Raw genomic sequence first — 19,490 nt, forward strand, 5'->3', positions numbered from 1 at the left:
ACAGAGAAAGGTCTTGATGAGTATGTAGCCTGAATGGGGGCTGTATTTCACAACAAAACGTTATCAAAACATCCATTAACACACTCTCTAACAATTCGGTCAGTTCTAAGTCTCATTTTTTCAATCCTGTGCTTTCCCAAAAACGTGCATTTTCAGCTGCAATACTTTATGAGCTTGATCATTTAAGTCTGAGCTAAACCAGCGAGTCTCATCATCATGTAACGCTCACCTGGGTTAGGGTTAGGGTTAAACGTGTGTTTATGATTTTGGCCGCCACATCAAAATCAACTTCATTTCCCAGAATGCCTCTGTAAAAAAGCAGCGGCAGCGGAGGCTGCACTTTGTCGCTCAGGAACAGTTTAGCGGGCTGCCGTTTGTATGTTTGTGTGGGTGTGTGTGCGAAACCCAAGCAGCTCTGTTAAACGGATTAAAGTTAGTGGAGTTAGTGCACAACCGTGATAAAAACCATGGCTGTTGAATGTTTAGGCACTGCTTCTGCCAGGCTCTTATTTAACACGCATATTTACTGAGCTGCGGGATGAACAGCAGAAAACAGAGGACCTTCAGAACCGGAGGCAGCAAAAAGAAAGGTAAACTGTTGTTAGCTTAGCTACCTGCTAGCATGCCGCTTAGTTACGTGAAGTAGCTGTTAGCGTCAGCTGTCACATTAGCCGAGTATATTAGCTTTCAAGCTAAAGTTGATGTAATATGCTCTCACTTTCTGACAATCGGATTTTGTTTTTGTTTGTGGTGTCCATGTTAATGTATTGCAGTGCCTGCATTGCACTTTGTGGGTATCCTAAATTGTGTTTACAGTAAGTTAAGCGAAACTCATAACATCATTTTTTCGCAGAGAAATTATTTTGCATATATCAACAACGTTTCACTCGGTTGTGTAGTAACATATGTCTCTTATAATTTTATGTTCCTGTATTTTGTTATCTGCTGTGTCGTCTAGAACTTCGCAGTATGTGTTGTTTTTAGGTGTTTTTACACACGTTGCCTAGATACAATATTAACTTAACGTTAAATATTGAACTACAAAATAACTAATTACGAAATGCATTGCAGTAGGCAACACCTCAGGTTTAACGCTAATAATTCTATGCCATAGTGACTGTGACACAGTTTCCCAGACACAGCATGGCTGCTCCACTGATTGAGGTGAACTGTCAAAAATAGTTTCTAACATTGCTGGGATAATGCATCATTGTCGGAAGTATCATGCCCGTTTAACTCATTATTTGAAATCCAATATTCCTACAGGGATAAATTCAGTATCAGAGAGATCAATGTGGATATGTTTGGTTAGCATGTTGATGCACTGGTAGCCTCTGTGCATATGTGAACAGTAGCTCTCATAGAGATAATTGTTACAATATTAATACCATTTTTTACGTTAGCAATTTTTAACAATAAAGCGAATATATACAAAAGCACATTTCACACTATGACATATATCTTAAAAACATTATTTTAGTTTTAACTGAAGTAAAGATGTAAAGAACATATCAATAACATATCAGCTAAAACAACTTTACTACCTTTAACATTGAAAGTGTTGTAATCTGTAATCAATTATATCTCTTTGTAGTCCCCAGCGATGTGCCCCCCGCCACCAGCCTCCCTCCTCTGGTCGAAGGCCAGCTAAGATGCTTCCTGCGGCTGACCATAAGTAGGGTATTATGGACAGTTCATAAGCCTCCACCTGCAACATTTGTGAGGCTGCGCTGGTGGGGAGAGTCCTCAAACGGGACACACTTCTTCCCGAGAGATGGCTCACAGCCGTCACAGAAGACCATCAAGACCACAGCTCGCTTCCCCATCCGCTGTGGACCAAAGCAGTTCACCTCATATCTTACAGGTAACTAAGATATCTTCAATGTGTTTGAGATGGAAATGTTGTCACTAGCCAGTAACATTTTAATGATGAACAGATATGGGCTCCCTGGTGCTGGAAGTTCTGACAAAACCTGATCATCTGCCGATCGCAAGGGCTCAGGTTTCGGGTATCTCTCGCCTCTCTCTGTCCCACCCCATCAGTGGATTTTACACCCTTATATCACCTACATCGGACAAGCTGGGAGAGTTAAAGGTTAGTCGAAACTTGAATTCACGTTCTTCTGCCACCTGCATTTGTGGAATAATGTTTGCTATACTGAAGGGTCCTGAATATTGAGACTCCTGAATTTAAATTTCCTTTCCTTTTGGCAAGAGTAGGCATCTTTACCAGCTGCAGGGGTGCTATTTATATCAGACTGACCATTTAAATATCTCTTAAGCCTTTTACCATTTCTATCCACTATTATATCGGTAAAGTGTTTGGGACATTCACTATTTACAACTCATCACCCACGTCATGCTAATATAACCATTATAAAAGGTGGCATTGAAAAACTAACCACTATAACTATAATTAAATAGATAAATTGTAATATTTGCAATTTATCTCTGCACAATGATACTACTTTAAAAATGGCACAGTTCATCCACTTTAAGATATACTGAACACATTGTCATTGTTATTTGTCATATTTTTTTTGTATTTTACTTGAATGTTTTTCATGTACACATTCTCAGATTTGATAGTATTCCTTTTCCAGGATCTGCTCCTATGTTACATTCTAATATCTCTTTACTATATTTTGTGAGTCTAATTCCTTCTATGTGAAAACCAATTCAGCAAAAAAACAAGATTCTGATTTGAATAAATACTGTTAAAAATTATCAAGCTGTTATATTTGTTGCACCAGGAGCAGTACCTCTGTGAAATAAGCTTTTCTTTCTCTACCTCCTTAGGTTTCCCTTAATCTGGAGCCTCTGACAGAAGCCTATGACAGCAGCAGCTCTTGTCCCATCACAGATATTAGTGTTGAAGGACCACAAGTAACCAAACTGAATGTGCCCTCTCAAAACAGACCACTCTCCGCCGTCAGCAGCAGTGGAAACACTCCAAGGTTCTAAGTAGTTGTGTGTCTTGTTATAAGCTCATTGGTAGTAAGTACATCCGAGCATCATAATCTCACTATTTATATTGTTGTTATATTTCAGAGGGAAAGACCACTTGTATTTCCAAAATGCACAGAAGAACAAAGAAGAATCACTGGAGAATCAGATGCCGACAACAGACAAATCTCCAAACAGTCAAACGGCCATGAATCCTTCATGTAGACAGCTCTGTGGTCAAACCACCAATGATATTCTTTCAGGTTGGTTGCAGCATGGCTACACAACATGAGTGCATAACCACAAATGCACACAATGAAGTAGGGCTGCTCGATTATGGCAAAAATCCTAATCTCAATTATTTGGGTCAATAATTGATATCACGATTATTAAAAAGGATTATCCATTTACTTTGAAAACATCCATTTATTGAAAAAAAATTGTTTGAATAGTAGGTTTTTAACAGTTGATTACCCTGAACTTTAAGTATAATTAAACTGAAAAACCAATAAAAAAAAAGAATAAAAAAAATATATATATAAAAAAATTATCGTTTTATTTAGATTATGTTGTTTTCATAATCGTTGCAAGCCAAAATCGTAATTGCGATTTAAAATACAATTAATTGAGCAACACTGCAATGAAGTTCCTCTTAACAAATCTTTTCTCCTATTTCAGTTATTCTGGAGCGTGGAAACAAGCTTAGAAACGCAATGGTTGTATCAACTTTAAAATGTGACATGGATTCTGCCCCGGCTCTGAAAGACGCCCCTCTACCTCTCCCAAAGGAAAACATCCTGCCATCTTCAAAGTGAGTGTGTTTAAGTGTGAAAACAACCATTTTTTCTATCAGCTTATAATACACATAATGTCTCTATAATACTTTCTCCCCGTGTCTGCAGGCCCGTCCCGTCTCCCTCTGGGATGCTCCTTCAAAATATTCTTCATGCTGATTCAACCCTCAAGCACTCTGAGGATGTTTCTGTAGTTTCAGACTGCAGCTTGGACTGTCCTATGGACATGGATAACAGAGCTGTGCACCTGCTCCTCGGCAGGTACTTATGCACACATTTATTGCATTAGCGGACAGAATATGTAAGCAGTTTCTTTTTCAGACGTTTGCATACTATTTCCCCCCTGTTTTGTTTAGCTTGAACACATCTCCTTTGCCTCTCTGGGATGGAGATGGCTCCTTCCCTGAATCTCTCTCTGGCCATAGCAGTGTGTGTGGTGACAGTGAGCTCAATGATCCACAATATGACCAGAGCTTACTGGAACATTTGTTCTACAAAACTCCTGTAAGTGGTACATTTTATAATGATAAAAAGCATGTGTTATCTGCAATATCACTCTCACTGTACTTGATTTTGAGGTAGGGGTCATATAAAGTAGTTCTTTTCGTGTTCTTTTTCAGATGTCGGATATCAAACCAGACGACACTGAGCCAGAGGCTCAAGGAACGATGTCACTGATTAAAAAACAGCTGACACAGTCTGCACCCAAGATGAGTGAACGGTATGGCCTATATGCTCTATAAACCATGTACCATTTTAATAAACCCTTAATATGGGATACACACAAGCTGCCAAGATAGCATTCAGCACGGAAAAAACATACGGTAGATGTAATTACATTAACTTTTGTTCATTTAAGACAATTATTAACCATATTTTCACTGTGTCTAGTCCTAACTCAGAGCCTCAGCGGTGTGCAGATGCTGCTGGTATCCCTCCTGGTTTGAGTGCAGAGCAGCTCACTTTGCTGAGTTTGATCCGGCTTGCGAGAGTCACCATCGACTCTCTTATTGTATCTACAGGAAGTACAACCACCACACCTAGAAAACCCTCTAGTAAAGGGAAACCTCCTCGACCGTTGACCAGCAAAAAGTGGTAGGCAAAACATTGAAGATATTTTTTATTTCACTTAAACAAATAATTAAATGATTATCAGTTCAAGCATGACATATTTAATTTCTTTATCCTTAGCACATATTTTGTAGAGTACCTGTTCCCGACGGCCTCAACTTCCAGTCGACATGATCGTAGTAAGGGTGGAGATGGAGAGGTGACCACAGCTGTTGCCAGTAAAGTTGCAGGTGGAGGTATGTCCTGTTACGATCTGCTTTTAAGTAACCAACTCGAGTGAAAAACAATGTTCATGGTAGGTGCTTGTGACAGAATCTGACATACTGTACCATTTTTGTTTTTCAGCGGTAAAGTTCCATCAGCGATCTGTGTTTCCTGTCAACTTCAGTACAGCAGCAGTAAACAAATGGTGGGGAGCTGATCTGATTTTCAAGATTTACTCACGAAGGAGCGACCAAAAGAAAGTAAGTAGATTTCGTATAACATTAGTAATTTGATTGATAAAATGCATTAGATTGCTTTGTTTAAGAGTGACTGACTGACTCTAAAGTTACTACAAGTTTCTAAGTTTTACATTTGTAACTGCTTAAATGTAGTTGTTGTGATGTAAGTTCCCTCTGATAACTATAAATAAATAACAATGCATGTGTTTGCACAACACTATTCTGATGGTTTTAAATGGATATTTTTAATGTTTTCTATTTTATGGGTTTATTTGCAAACTGTTGACTATTTAGCACCACCAAGAGAATGGTACATTTTTCACAAAACATAACATTTATTAATAAAGTGCTGTAATGAACTGCTGATGATGACCTTGGCTTCCCTCACTGCAGCCTGTTCCCATCGGCATGGCAATCCACCCGCTGCGCTGTCTGCTGGAGAGCGAGCAGCTGAGTCAGTCTGTCCTCTTACCTGTGCAGAGGGTGGAAGCGAACAGTGAAACAAAGGAGATTGGACCCCTCAGGGTATGTTTCTTTTTACGCAGGAATTTATATTTACAAGCCTGTTTTTTGTACCCAAATATCTGTCATAGGGGTATTTTTTTTTTTTCTCGCAGGTGTCGCTAGAACTTGCTACACACAATAAAGATTTCTCCACTGAACAAAGTCAAAGCAAGCTGGCTCGGAGAGATGCATTGCCTTCTCAAACTGCACACAGTCCACAGAGAGAGAGCAGCTCCAGATCTCACCATGCTGACATTGAGAGGGAGGAGCTACCTGCTGGATCTTTTGAAGAACCCACGCTGAATGTTTGGAGTCCTCAGAAACACTCAAAGGAACCTTCTCCTCATCTCGGTCTCCGAACATCTCACAGATCACAGCTACAGGTGGAGGAGGATCCTGAGGTTCTGCTGCATACGTTACTCATGGTGCCCGATGGAAAGAACTTGCCCATGCAGGCTCCAAACGTGTACCTGAACTGTAAACTCTGGTGTGATGAGACAGCGAGATCTGTCGTCAGCTGGGGGCAGGCAAATCCTTCCTTTAACTTTGTTCAGGTTAGCCCAGGAAATCAAGTCTTCTAACCATATCTTACTTTTTACATTAGGCTACAATGGAAGCAACACAGTACCATGACTTTGTCTCCATCCTTTGTCTCAGGTGACCCCTGTGGCCTTAACTACTAAACTGCTGGAGCGGATGAAGAATAACGTGATAGTAATCGAGGTGTGGCAGAAGACGGGAAGTTCAGGGCAGGATCGACTCCTCGGACTCGTTAAATTACCTCTCCAGCAGTTCTACATGTCATTTAGGCAAGTCGAAGAGAGACTAAACAAAAAAGAAATGCATTTGAAAAAAACATTTTCTAGATTCTAGGGTATTAGATTAGGAGTTGATTGGCACCAAATAGTCAACGTGCTAGTGATTCCTTTGGTTATGAAACAAGTTATCCATTAGTCATTTGATTAACTAATTTGTTTGCAACTTTTTTCTAATTATTAATAATGTAAGACTTTTTAATGCAAAAGTACTTACAATTCCCTTTTCTCTGACCTCTCAAATGTAAATATTTGTTGACTTCTTTTGTTTATTATGGTCTATAGTTAATACGATTTTTACTGTTTGACGGACAAAAGAAACAATTTGAAAAATACATCTTCAGCTGCTGGGAAACGGGTTATTTAAGAAAGTAATCAGCAGATCTATTAACCTGTCCTCTGGGAGGCGCTATGGTACTCCACCTCAAACTGTTATAGGATGTTCTATCCTACATGCCAGATATTTGTTGTAATCTTAAAATGAAACTCCAGGAATTTCCACCACAAATTACATTTCACAGTTAATAAATATACCTCTCACAGTGAGGCTTACATGACAATATATTAACCCTCTCTGCTTTTCTCCCCTGCAGGGATCCAAAGATTGCCCACCTTCTTCTCCAGGCGCAGTACCCTGTTTTAGGGGTGGACTGCTACATGCCGCTCATTGATGTGTTCTCAGGAAGCTGTAAAGGACAGCTCAGGGTAGTTTTGGCTATGGGCCGATCAGAGCAGATAGCTGCCCTCCAGCGCACCAGGGATGAAGAATACGACTGCTTACCTCATCTGGTGAGACCAGTTCACCTGCTGGATCACCAGTCTCATTCACCAAAAAAGGTTAGATAATACATTTTGTCACACCGATGAACTGTAATGAAGTGTACTGTATACTTATGTGGGTGCTAGAGCAGGATCTTCAGCTATCTCTCATCCAAGTGGGTTTCTTCTTTGTTTCCTTTATGAGTGAAGAGTACACACCAACTGTGATGACAAGTGAAGGTGAATTCTCTTTCACCTCCTTGTGTTTCCCCCTCAGGTTATTGCACCTCAACAGGAAAGTATGAGAGAGCATGTGTTTGTGATAAGAGTGGAGAAGGTAGATGGGCTGACCCCTCTGCAGTCTACAGTGTGGGGCGAGGCTGACTGCTACGTCCAGTACAACTTCCCCTGTCAGGAGGCTGACCCTAATGCAAAAGTGGACCGGAACCTCATAGAGAGTAGTAAGTCCATTTTACTTTCTAATTTCCCAAGTTGTTTATCTTCCCTCTGCGTCTGTCTGACCTGTATGCCATCTCCAACAGGCGTAAACCTGAAGCCGTTCCGTACCACCACCACTCTCTGCGTCCCGGACCCTGTGTTTGGCCACACTGAGACTCATGTGCTCCTGGCCCCTGAAGGACTTCCTGTTCAGAGGCTGCTGCTTAGCTCTCTTTCGACTAAAGGCCTAAGCAGCGGAGGGGGAGTCCAATTTGAAGTCTGGTGCAGGTTTGTGATTGTTCAAGAAAGGAAAATGTAATTGGAGATGCATTCATTACAACTCAAATGTGGTCATTACTCTGAAAAGTTCTGAGGTTTCACGTGCATAAATCCTGATCCGATTCTAATTGCAATTTCATTAGCTCTTAGCTTAAAACGTACTGGTTTTATTTAGATGGATTTTTTTGTTTTTACAGATACTATTATCCAAACGTTCGAGACCAGCTTGTGGCCAGAGGAATGCTTCCTTTGTCCAAGCTGTGTGCCATGGTCACCATGCAGAGACAGCATCCTAATGAGGCTCAAATGTTCTCCCTACCCCTGATTCCCAGGACGGACAGTCCCACTGCACACCCGCCTCAGCCCTCAGGTACACAGACTCACTAAGTAATGGAAACTAAAAATAATACTGTATTGGTACAATTAGTATCTTCAATGCTCTGTTTTGTTGTCTCAGGCTTACTGGATGTGTGCATTCGGTACAAGCACCGACCGGTGAGACCTGAAGGTCAGACTGGTAAAGGAGCGACCTCTCGTGTTGTGACCCTGGTGGTTCAGGTGCACAGAGCATCAGGTCTGCAGGCTGCAGCAAGGTACAACACACAATGTCCTCTTGGGAGCTTTACTTGTTTTGATGCAAGGAAAATCCACTTAGCAATTTCGAGAGTTGTGTTTTTTGGGGGCTAAATGTGTGTGAATCTGTTCCTAATGGTGTGATGAAAAAGTTCATCAAAAAAGTATTTTTAATTTGGCAGTTGTTCAGACGAAAATAACACATTTTGTGACTCCTTATGATTGCAATATAATGTCATGCCAGCTAGTTGTCAGTTAAAGTAGTTTGTGTTTCATTTGTCAAGTTAGAGCTCTCCTTGCTGAAACTTCGCCCCCAGCATATTCTCCTTGAAAGAGAAACTGAAATTGAGTTTCTCAACTTTACGTTTTGAGATACAAATAAGGCGAAATTCCCTTCCATTAGTCTGTCTAATGGCACGTGTTTCAGCATCAGAGATCCGAAAACACATACTGACAAATGTCTTCCTTATACATATATATGTAAGGGATAATGTGCAGCAAGGCGGTCATTACTATATTTGTAAGGACCGCTGTAATGACCAATAATGACCAAGTCGCTGCACCTTATCCCGCCTATTACAAGGCCACATTCTCAGAAAAGTAACGACATGACTCCCAATATTAATTGAAATGCTTTTATAGATTTAGAAAAGGTTTTTATTGATTTAAAAAATAGTATTATTGATTAAAAAAATGGTTTTATTGATTTAAAATGACATGCATCCACTAAGAAAAATAGTCCGTTGTTACCATTTGAACTACGTAGCAACGGCAGGAACTTCTTTTTGATTACAGATTTGAAAACATCGTTGCTTGCTTTAAAAGTTCCACAATTCATTATGTCAAACCTTGGAAAGTATCTAGATATCCCTGCCCTAATGCCAAAGGAACTGGCAGCTGAATATGTTTTGCCGTTTGATGTCTATGTCTGGACCGCTGCGTAAAAAGGAGGGTTTCTGCCCCATTACTTCTCCGCTGTTTGCTTGTCCCTCTTTTCTTACTTCTCCGCTGTTTTCTTGTCCCTCTTGTGTTTTTCTTTTCTTCACTAGGGACTCATCAGCCACTAATCATTCATCCACATTACTGTGCTCTCCAAATATATTAAAATGTATATTAAAGTCCTCCATGTTGCTCTCAGACGGTAGACAACAGAAAACTAAAGACAAGCAAACAGTATACAGTTACATCGACCAGACTTCTTTCTGCAGATGTGAGCGTCCTTAACAACGGTCAATAAGTCCTTGACAGCGGTCTGTACTACTGGATTAACAACGTGTCACGTGTTCTGAATTGACCAATCAGAATCGAGTATTCAACTAAGCCATGTAATAAACTTCCTTAATGTCTTCAGTTTGCTAATCTGCTTCTGTCTCTCTGTTACAGGGTTTTATCAGAACAAGATGACAGATTCAGCTACTTTGCTGGTGTGGGAGTAAACTCGTTCATCACGGTGGAGCTCTCGTTCTTGCCTGAGAGTGAGAGGAGGTGCACCCGTGTCGCTGCCAGGACCTTCTGCCCTGAGTTTGACCACCACATGGAGTTGTCCTGCGATCTGCTGCTTCAGAGGAGCAGTGGAGAAACCTGCAGCTTAGCTGAGCAGCTGGAAGAAGCCTCTGCTGTCTTCACTGTCTGGAACAGAGACAGCCGCAAAGGTTTACAAAAGCTCAGTTCAATTTTTCCACTATTACTATCTTATAATCAAATGACAATATTTTAATGATTTAAATTCAAATGTCAGGTTTTTTTCTTATCACACTAACTATTTAATATGCAAGTGATATTTGTATTGTTTTACAGGCATGGTTCTAACTTTTACTCAGCTTATCGTTTAATAAAACATGTACAGCATGCAATCAAACCAACATTTTAATTGAAAAATTAGTGCCAACAAGTTTGTAAATATTAACAGTGTTGCTCCAAGTTAGAAGAATGTTAATTACAAGATGTCACGCAATTGCTTGGTTCAAGGGAGTCTTTCTAGGTTATCTTAAATGTTAGAAAAATAATGTGTCTGTAACTTACTAATTATTTTTGTGCTTTTTCTTGTAGCAGTCCACACTCATAAGCCTAAGGATGCAATGTTGGGCTCAGTGAAAATACCTCTTGCTGATCTCATCCATAAAAGAACAGGTAAGTTCCTCTCATAGTGACAGCTGTTTGAATTGGATTCCCTGAAAAAAACGACTCATTTTCTCATTCGTGTTACTTTTTCCAATCTTAAAGGTATTTCAGGCTGGTTTGGAGTGTATGCACCTCAGGAAACAAGTTCTTCTTCTCAGCAGCAGCACATCTTGGTCGGAGGCCTTGAAATCTCCGTCAGCTTCGCCCACCACTCAGACAGGGAAAGAGTGATAAAAGCTGCTCAGGGTTTGAGCTGGGAAATGGCCCAGAATGAAATGCAAGAGGATGAAGAAGCTTGGGGAGACGGCATGAGAAAAATGTCTTTAACTGTTTCGATTCCTAGAGCGTGGATACCGGTCCACTGCTTGCTTCTGCCGGGCCTCAGTGAGCTGGAGCGCTCCACCTACTGCTACTTCAGGTACAAGTTCTACGACCAGGAAGCCTTCTGCTCTCAGATGAAACACCCCTCTGTAGAGGAGGGGGGGAAGGCCACGGTGACCTTCCAGGGGAGTAGAGCAGTGGAGCTAAGGAGCACTCAGCCCTTGATCTGGTATCTACGAGAGGAGAGGCTGGAGGTCCAGCTGTGGGTCGCATTTTCAAAAGAGAAATCCCAGAGGCCTAGAGACACTGATCGACTGGTGGGCTCAGCGTTTGTTGATCTGTCCTCTCTTGCAAAGACGCCGAAGCAGAAGTTTACCATCAGTGGTAAGAAATTACTATTGTGTTATAATTTGACTGAATAATATTGCTTGAGAAAGATGATGGCTTTACTTCTGGGTGTCATCAAAGTTGTGTGGTTTCCCAGGAGTGTATCCGCTGTTCAGGCGCTCCGCAGCAGATCTACAAGGGGCTGCTATCAGGGTACACATCGCCATGACAGCAGGGGATGTCCCAGTGGAGCTCCCTGCTGGAGTTACCACTCAGGTGGACTCGGACAGCCAGGGGGAGCTCCTATCAGAGGAGGATGCAGCAGATTGTATCACTTCGCCAGCTACACCAAAACAACCACAAAGCACACACAAGAATAAGTCCTCCGGAACAACTCCAGACATCACACGTGTGCAGCATACAGAAGTGAGCATGGAGGAATCTTTCCCTGTGACTGTAGCAGTGGATCGAGCTATGCACCTGAATCTGAAGGGTGAGCTTGACTTTACTTAATGTTTGTGTTCAACTTATTTATTTATATAGCGCCTTTTGTGCAAAGATAAAATCATGGTTCTTAAACAATAAGCAGAGCAAAGTACAATAGAGTAGATGAATCAAGTGGAATTAGAATAGTTGATTGCTAAGGTAAAAAGCTATTGTAGAGGCAGGGACCATAAACACTAAATGTTGCCTTGACGTGTTGTGTTTCCCTGGCAGGCTGTCCTCTGGCAGAGCGCAGTGAAGGGTCGCCGTGCTGCTGTGTCTCCTACATCACTGCCGACTCTGCTGAACCAGTGTCCACTGCTGTCTTAGCCAACACCGACTGCCCTGTGTGGGACCATCATCATGAGTGCAGGTGAACGACACACATAAATACATCTTTCAAGATATCTATGGTACACTGAAACAAACGTGAAGGGCACATTTTGTTTTTGAATTCACAGGCTTACAAATGAGCTACTGCTCGATCCACAGCAACATCTCGTGTTCAAAGTCTGGCACAAAGGAGGTACAGGAAGCAGTTACACATCACAGCATACATTTCATTGGTTCATTTCATGATTCATTTGATAAATGTATTCTCTCTTGGTGTTTTTCTTCCATAGAAACAGAGAGGGTGATTGGATTTGCGTCGGTAGACCTGTCCCCCTTACTCTGTGGGTTCCAGTTGGTTTGTGGTTGGTACAACATCACAGACTTCAGCGGTCAGTGTCACGGCCAGCTCAAAGTGTCAATCATTCCTCTAAAAGGGCTCCAAGACCTCTGTGGAAAGAGAAAGGCTGTGAATGAAGAAACTGCCAAAAACTCACCGGTGAGAAAACGTATTGGTACATAATAAAACTTATATTTGGATTGGCCACAATTTTGATAATGAGACATGTTTTTTATTAGAAGGATTTATTCCAGGCACTCCCTGTCATCTACCATACCACAGCCACCTACAGCAGCTTCCCCTCTCACATCAGCCAGCACACAGAGCAAAAGATCTCATCACCCGACATCACGGAGAGGCTGTTCTCTGAAAGGTGTGTGCAGAAAATAAAAGTTACACATTTAACTTACTCTTTATAAGTATATTTATCCACGTGCTGTAAAAAAGCCTCCACGTTGCATTCATTCATCTCTAATCTGCTCAGGTCCAGTGAGAGTGACCGCCACTTTGAGCACATGGACAAAGTGCGCCTGTACCATCAGAGTCTGCAGGAGCAAACAGCAGCTCCTTCTGTCTGCAGCAGCAGCGCTGGTGACATCAATCCCTCCAGCTCCTTCCTGTTTTCAGCACTCAGGTATCATTCCTCACATGGACTTTCACTTCTTTGTTGTTGTTTTTTTTTTTTGATCCAAGCCAAACCAATCCTTGTTTTTACAGGAAAAAACTAAATGAGCTCGACAACATCCAGAGATACTTCAGCCGTAAGCTTTCAACTCCCACATTCCCGCCCACTAGTGAGCCGGACTGTCAGACCAGCCAGGAGGAGCAGAGGGACTCGGAGACAGACACACGGCAGCTTCTTCTCAAGTCCAAACACTTAGTTGGACAAGCAGACAATATCATTAGCGGTGAGCACTGTTATGTAAGCGGTTCCATTTTATGAGTCACTAATTAGCAGCAACATTTTTCAACCTGTAGTCTTAAGTGAATACATTGTTTTAGCATTTAATAATGGTACATTGCATGGCACATTTATTTTAAAGGTCCCCTATTATACTGTTTTTCATCAATATATTATAGGTCTCAAAACATATACAAAACATGTCTCTGAAGTGTTTGGCTCAAAACACCAAACAGATCATTGCAGCATCCCATAATCCCCTCGGTTTCAGCCCTGTTTCCAAAGTGCTGATTCTCTGTCTGTTACTTCAGATGAAAATAAGGAGCCCCTCCCCACGCCCATCTGAAAGATATTTGGTTAAAAAGAACACAATGGTGCTCTAAGAGGAGATTCAGGTGATAAGGCGGGGATGTTACCTTGGTTGGTGATTGGCTAATGGTTACACAAGCCAAAACACATGTTGATGTATAAAAGACATGAACAAGTGGATTTTGCATTATAGGTGACCTTTAAAGTGTGTCCACTAGAGATGTTAAGATTCACCGATTCGCATCGGTGCACCGGCATAAACGTTCAAGATGCGAGTGCACCGGTTGAAAGAGTGCACATCGGCTACAGTTTGGGTTGAACCGGGTTGAACTCGCGATGCATCGATTGCGTAGCGTCTTTGCATCGGTAAAAAAACGATTCCTTCATATAAAATCCCCTCATCTTGTCAACGCTCAGCAGAGACGATCTTTGATATTTGCTTCGCCACTACGGAGGCCGAGAGTCTCAGTTATCAACACACACGGAAGTTGAGGAGAAAGAGAAACACAGCGCACCGAAAAATACCTACAAATCAAACGTTTGGCAACACTTCGGATTGTTCAAGAAAGACGGTGTAAAAGTCCTTTATGCTATATAGTTGACCGCAGGTCATGGAGAGTAATAAGGTATCCGTAGACCTTTGTATGAGGTATCTTTATTACTTAACAGGTCTACAGCCATGATACATAGATCCGTCCTAGATGCGGACTTGCATACACACAGTATCACTCCGCAGCCGCACCCCATCAGTAACGTCCTGATGTATGTGCGTGGCACTATTTACTACAGACGGTCAACTTGAAAAAATCACTCGCAAATTGTTAACGATGCCGAGCCGCTTTAAAGTACACAAGTAGTTCGAGGAACTTAACGACGCACATAAAGAGGCGACGTGGGGTCTGCGGCTGAAAAGAGAAACCTGAAAGTTAGACATATGAGTTAAATCACTCAGTGAGGTGTTCTGTCAGAGAGAGTGGTGTTTAGTTTACAGCAGCCTGTGGCCAATAATAATTTAAATGTCTTCCTTACTGTAAGCAGTTATGAAATACCTGTTTGTGAAAGGTTATTTGTATTCTTTATTGTTCATATAGAAACCACTGCTTTCTGCTCACTGGTGAGTTAGCCTATGAATGAGTGTTAAGCACATCAGGCTGGCAGCTGTATGGGCATTGCTCTATGGTAGCTGTTATTTGCACATTGTTAATCATGAGCAATGCATCCTTACATTGTTTAACTGTGAGGTGTTATACAATTGTACTGTACTCTGGAGAGCTTTTAAAGGTAAAAAAATAAACGGCATGATGGGATGTGCAGTACCAAATATGTAAAGCACTTTTTTGTTAATGTATGATTTGCTGCATATCAGGAATAAAACAAAAATCCTCTGTCGTACCATATTGAAGTATCATTATTTTTGCATCGTGTTGAATCGTATTGTATCGCCCCGAATCGCATAATGTTGAATCCAATCGTATCGAACTGTATCGCAACAGGGGTGAATCGTATCGTATCGTATCGCCTGGTGTTTCAAATGTATCGTTAATGTATCGTATCGTGGCAACGTATCGAGATGCGCATCGCATCGGCCTCAGTGATGGAGATGCACATCCCTAGTGTCCACTAATGTTAGTTTTAACATTTAAAGATCATTCTTGGCATGTAAACTTTGTTTTAGTTTACCCAGCGTTGGCAGCTGACCCAGAAACAGTCATTGCGGGGACAGTCTTCTGTGTAGCTTGCACACTAACCCATAAATGGAGACATCCCTGTACCTTCCTCAGTCGTCTGATTAATACAAGAGGTGCTGAAATGTAACAAGTGGAACAATGTAAACACTGCATGGCTCTCACTTTGTATAACCCAAGCTATTTATATCATATCATTATATGTTACATTGTAAATGCAACTATCAATTATTTATTTTGTAACTCTAACTAATCAATATATATATATATATTTTTTTTTTAAATAATTGTCAAGGACTTAATCAAACCGTTACTGTACTTGTTAGATCATTGCTCTTCATTTTTTTAAACAACATGGGTTTATGGCAACATCCCTTTTTAAAGCTGTGAACAAGTCATAAACACCACATTCAAGTTATGGTTTAAGACAGCTGCTACATAGAACAGGATGAAATAGATATTTAAAGGTTCTCCATTTGACATTCAGGGCATTACTATAGCAACAAATGAAATGACTGCTATGTTAAGATATAGTGGAGTAATTGCATACTGATCAGAGAATGGAGTCAAGCTCCCTCTGTGTGTGTTATAATCCAAGCTACTCTTTGCCTTGTTTATGTTAGTCTGGTCTATTAACCCTTCTAGTTGTGTTAGCTCCAATAGCTGCTATCTTCCATGTGGAGGCAATCCCTCTGAAGTTCAAACCTTACAAAGTATGACATAAAACATGGGAAGGAAAAAACATCTGTGTTGCTAACAACATCACTGTCCTCTTCACACAGGCCTGCGAGGATCCCACCTGGAAACAATTCCTTCAGACCACCTAAGCAGCTCAGCAACTTCACTTGTTGGAGACAACAACCCTCAAACTATCCCGGAGAGTGTCTCCATTCCACGCAGAGCTTCACCTTTATCCCAGGAAGAGGAAGAGGAAGAAGAAGAGGAAAAGGTGTCACTCCTGCACTCGCCACTGCCAAAGACTTCTGAAGCCCAGTCAGACTCAGAGCCTGAGGGAGAGAAGGACGAACAGAGCTACACGCTTACCGTGTCAGAAGATGAAAACGAAGAAGGAGCAGACCAAGATGGTACAGGTTGTTCACAGGATGAAGAAGCTGATGATGATGAAGAGCTAGATGAAGATTACGATGAGGTTGTGGTGAACCCGAGGCCTCTGAACGAGGTGACTTCGTTAACGGACAAAACCAGCCCTTGGACCAGCATCATGTCAGAGCCTGACCTGGTGTCTGTGGAGAGCCCGGAGCCACCAGAGGGGCCCGATCTGAGAGAGGGTGAGGACGAGGAAGAGGAAACGGTAGAACTGCTAACCCATAGTGGAGATGAGAGCAGAGAAGAAAGTGAACGTCAGCAAAGTGACAGTTTTAATGGATCAGCTGGAGACTCTTCAGACACAGACTGTGAAAGGACAATACAATTTTCAGCCGAGAGACCACCGAAAGAACGCAGCAGCCCCAACGAAGCGCCAGGTGACCGAGTTCCTTCACCCACCACACTGCACGCCACAGATACCCATGATGCTTCATGCGCCCTGAACCATCAAGACGTTCCAACCCAACTGTATCCTTGATTTGTGTTTTAGGATTTAAGATTACATTTGACTTTTATTTGTTTGAAAAGGTCATCCAAGATCTAAAATAATGGAAAAATTGTTTACATTTCAGTTTTTTTGGAACACTTGCTCCACGGGCATTTGTCTTAACATACAGGTGTGTCACTGGTTCTTTGTGTGATGTAGTTCTAAAATGTATATTGTAATTGTATGTATATCACTGAAGCAGGCACATTTTAGACGCTTTAACATTCTACATGAAGCTCTGCCCCTGTGGAGGTTCCTAATTTCTTCCTTCCCTCTCACCAACTGGAGGCTTCCATGAGAGTCATACGTTTAGCTCCTTCTTTCTCCAACAAGACGACTGACCCGGTGAGTATTTGTCAACAACTCAACTCCCTGCATCCACACTGACTCACTCTCCCTTCCCCTTTAGTTCCACTCCCTTATCACACCTAAATGCATTCGTTTTAATTATAGCTTCATTCTTTTGGCAAGTGTCTTACCATGCTGACATTGAGATTGAGAAGACTTACTTGTTTCCATTCATAGTTTAAGAAATAAGTCATATGTCAGAATGTACAGTCACTGACATCAAAACAGAACCGCCATGCAAAGCAGGGGGTTATTATTAGATGACTTTACACATGACGCAAACTGAGCAGAGATCAGTCGTGAACAGTGACACTGTACCAACTAAAGCTCAGTGTCATTTCACTTCCAGCATTGACAGCTTTGGGCCCTCCCACTTTCTGACTTGTACAAATATTTCAAATGGGTGCTGTACATACTGTTATATGATCATGAGTATATATGGTGTTGATTGTACCGAGGGGTGTTTACACTGCAAATGAAAATGTGTCATTAATCTGCCCTCACACAGTTTCTATAGCAGCGCTAATGTGTTTCCCCTCCTAGCCTTTAGCTTTGGGAAAGGAGTGGACAAAGTAGTTTGAAGAGTCTTAACCTGTCTGTGCTGAATAAAACCAGACAGTAACGAGTGTTTTTCTTTCTAAATGTCACATCGTGAGTTAAACCTGCCACGGTGGTTAGTATGCCCTTAATCCTCCTTATAGGTCCAAGCAAGTAGATCTGACTCATAGCTCAGTTTTAAGCTGCCTTTATTACATGTCAATTGACTCTGTATATTCACAAGACAGAGACTTAATAATATCATAACAGAAATCATATTCACTGTTAATATTCACTAAACCTAAGAAAGCACATTATGCACAGGTTTTCCCAAAGTACTCTGCAGGGTCAAATAAGGGTAACATTTAACATCTATTTGTGAAACTATTTTAACTGCAAAAACCTTCAACCACAGTAGTATCATCATGACTTAATTTAATACATCTGAAAAAAATAAAGCACTGTAGAACAGCAGGCCTGGTGTGAACATTGATATATGAAAAGAGAAGAGGAATCTAACCGATCTCCTGTCGGTTACAATAAATCCCACAAATGAAAGTGCATATGGCCCCTCAACTCTGAAATGCTTATATAACTCAAAGCCTAACCCCCTTGACTCTAACTGGCAGTTGGGACACACAGACTTGACTTTTGACTCGTGAAAAGCTGCAGCATTTATTATTTGACAAACTACACCCAGGTTTCCCAAAGGGAGCTAGGCTGCTCTTATAACAATATAATATGTAAACATGGTGGTTGCATTTCAACCAGGCCAAACCCGTGATCACTGGCTGTGATATAACTGCTAGCTCGAATACATGCATTTGGCGCCAGATTTAAAAAAAAAATAACATATCAAAAATTGTAATTTTAAAATGGTGTTCCTATGATGAATGTTCATGTAATGCTGGGAGTTGTTCAGACCTAGTGTGAAACAGGTCGGCCCGCCCAGCCAGCTGTCCAGAGGTAAAGGTATTTTCTGTCACTCCATTGTAAACAGGGCCATCAAAAGGGTGTGGTGATATCAGATGTGGAGATGTTAAACTTTGAGGAGGCATGGAATTACCTTTTTGAAGAACCGGTTCGCGTTAGCCACTTGTTGCATACCTCCTAATTGAGCTCTTTGCACCAACACTATCATGTGACATGCCTGTTAAACGGTCTACCAATCAACATAAACTAAAGGAAGGCTTGCTGTGTTTGAACAGTCACTCTTTTGTTACCTCACACCTCAAACACGCAATAAATAATCCTTTCATTAATAGGTTGGCCTGTTTGTTTTGAGCGCAAGATTCAATGTTATTCATGCTACAGGTTTGTCTGTTTTCCTCTCCACAGGGGCCTCACCTTCCAAATCACAGATGTCCTCGACAGCGTCCCAACATGTCCCCGTCATCCATGAAGAAAGAGACTGAAAGAATAGCAAAAATATTTTCAGCCCACTTTGATGGCAATCACTAGTGGTGCTCGAAATGTGTACAGCTGGGTGATTTTAGATCATGTAAATTCAAGGTGGCATTTGTATTTTTATAAATAAACTAACTGTCCATTGTTGCAACACTGCATACCTTT

The 19,490-nt window shown here is 41.4% G+C and overlaps 1 protein-coding gene across 3 annotated transcripts; it reads left to right on the forward strand.

Annotated features, from left to right (window-relative positions):
* The first annotated feature begins 332 nt into the window (after window positions 1-332).
* Window positions 333-19,476, forward strand: c2cd3 (C2 domain containing 3 centriole elongation regulator). Of its 3 annotated transcripts, none has more exons than XM_079679598.1 (33): window positions 333-590; window positions 1,595-1,864; window positions 1,938-2,095; window positions 2,800-2,957; window positions 3,052-3,209; window positions 3,625-3,757; window positions 3,849-4,001; window positions 4,097-4,244; window positions 4,361-4,461; window positions 4,632-4,835; window positions 4,932-5,047; window positions 5,157-5,275; window positions 5,648-5,779; window positions 5,872-6,312; window positions 6,416-6,567; window positions 7,167-7,410; window positions 7,610-7,793; window positions 7,875-8,058; window positions 8,247-8,419; window positions 8,507-8,642; window positions 10,006-10,274; window positions 10,672-10,752; window positions 10,846-11,448; window positions 11,549-11,884; window positions 12,109-12,247; window positions 12,336-12,400; window positions 12,498-12,703; window positions 12,787-12,917; window positions 13,029-13,178; window positions 13,262-13,452; window positions 16,222-17,014; window positions 17,270-17,378; window positions 19,257-19,476. In XM_079679598.1, exons 1-33 carry the CDS (start codon window positions 539-541, stop codon window positions 19,377-19,379), a joined length of 6,612 nt encoding a protein of 2,203 aa, XP_079535724.1. In that variant the 5' UTR covers window positions 333-538; the 3' UTR covers window positions 19,380-19,476. The 3 variants fall into 3 exon arrangements, with proteins under 3 accessions (XP_079535724.1, XP_079535725.1, XP_079535723.1); XM_079679599.1 differs by having other exon boundaries at window positions 12,799-12,917; XM_079679597.1 differs by having other exon boundaries at window positions 334-590; window positions 12,784-12,917.
* Window positions 19,477-19,490: the final 14 nt, after the last annotated feature.

Source organism: Notothenia rossii (genome assembly GCF_949606895.1).
Source record: "Notothenia rossii genome assembly, chromosome: 4".
NCBI lineage: Eukaryota > Metazoa > Chordata > Actinopteri > Perciformes > Nototheniidae > Notothenia > Notothenia rossii.

Excerpts from the sequence above, each read along its gene's own strand:
- c2cd3 (XM_079679597.1), top strand. The coding sequence starts at position 539 with ATGAACAGCAGAAAACAGAGGACCTTCAGAACCGGAGGCAGCAAAAAG. Across the intron at positions 3,210-3,624 it reads CACCAATGATATTCTTTCAG|TTATTCTGGAGCGTGGAAAC; the intron begins GTTGGTTGCAGC and ends CTCCTATTTCAG. Across the intron at positions 4,836-4,931 it reads CCGTTGACCAGCAAAAAGTG|CACATATTTTGTAGAGTACC; the intron begins GTAGGCAAAACA and ends CTTTATCCTTAG.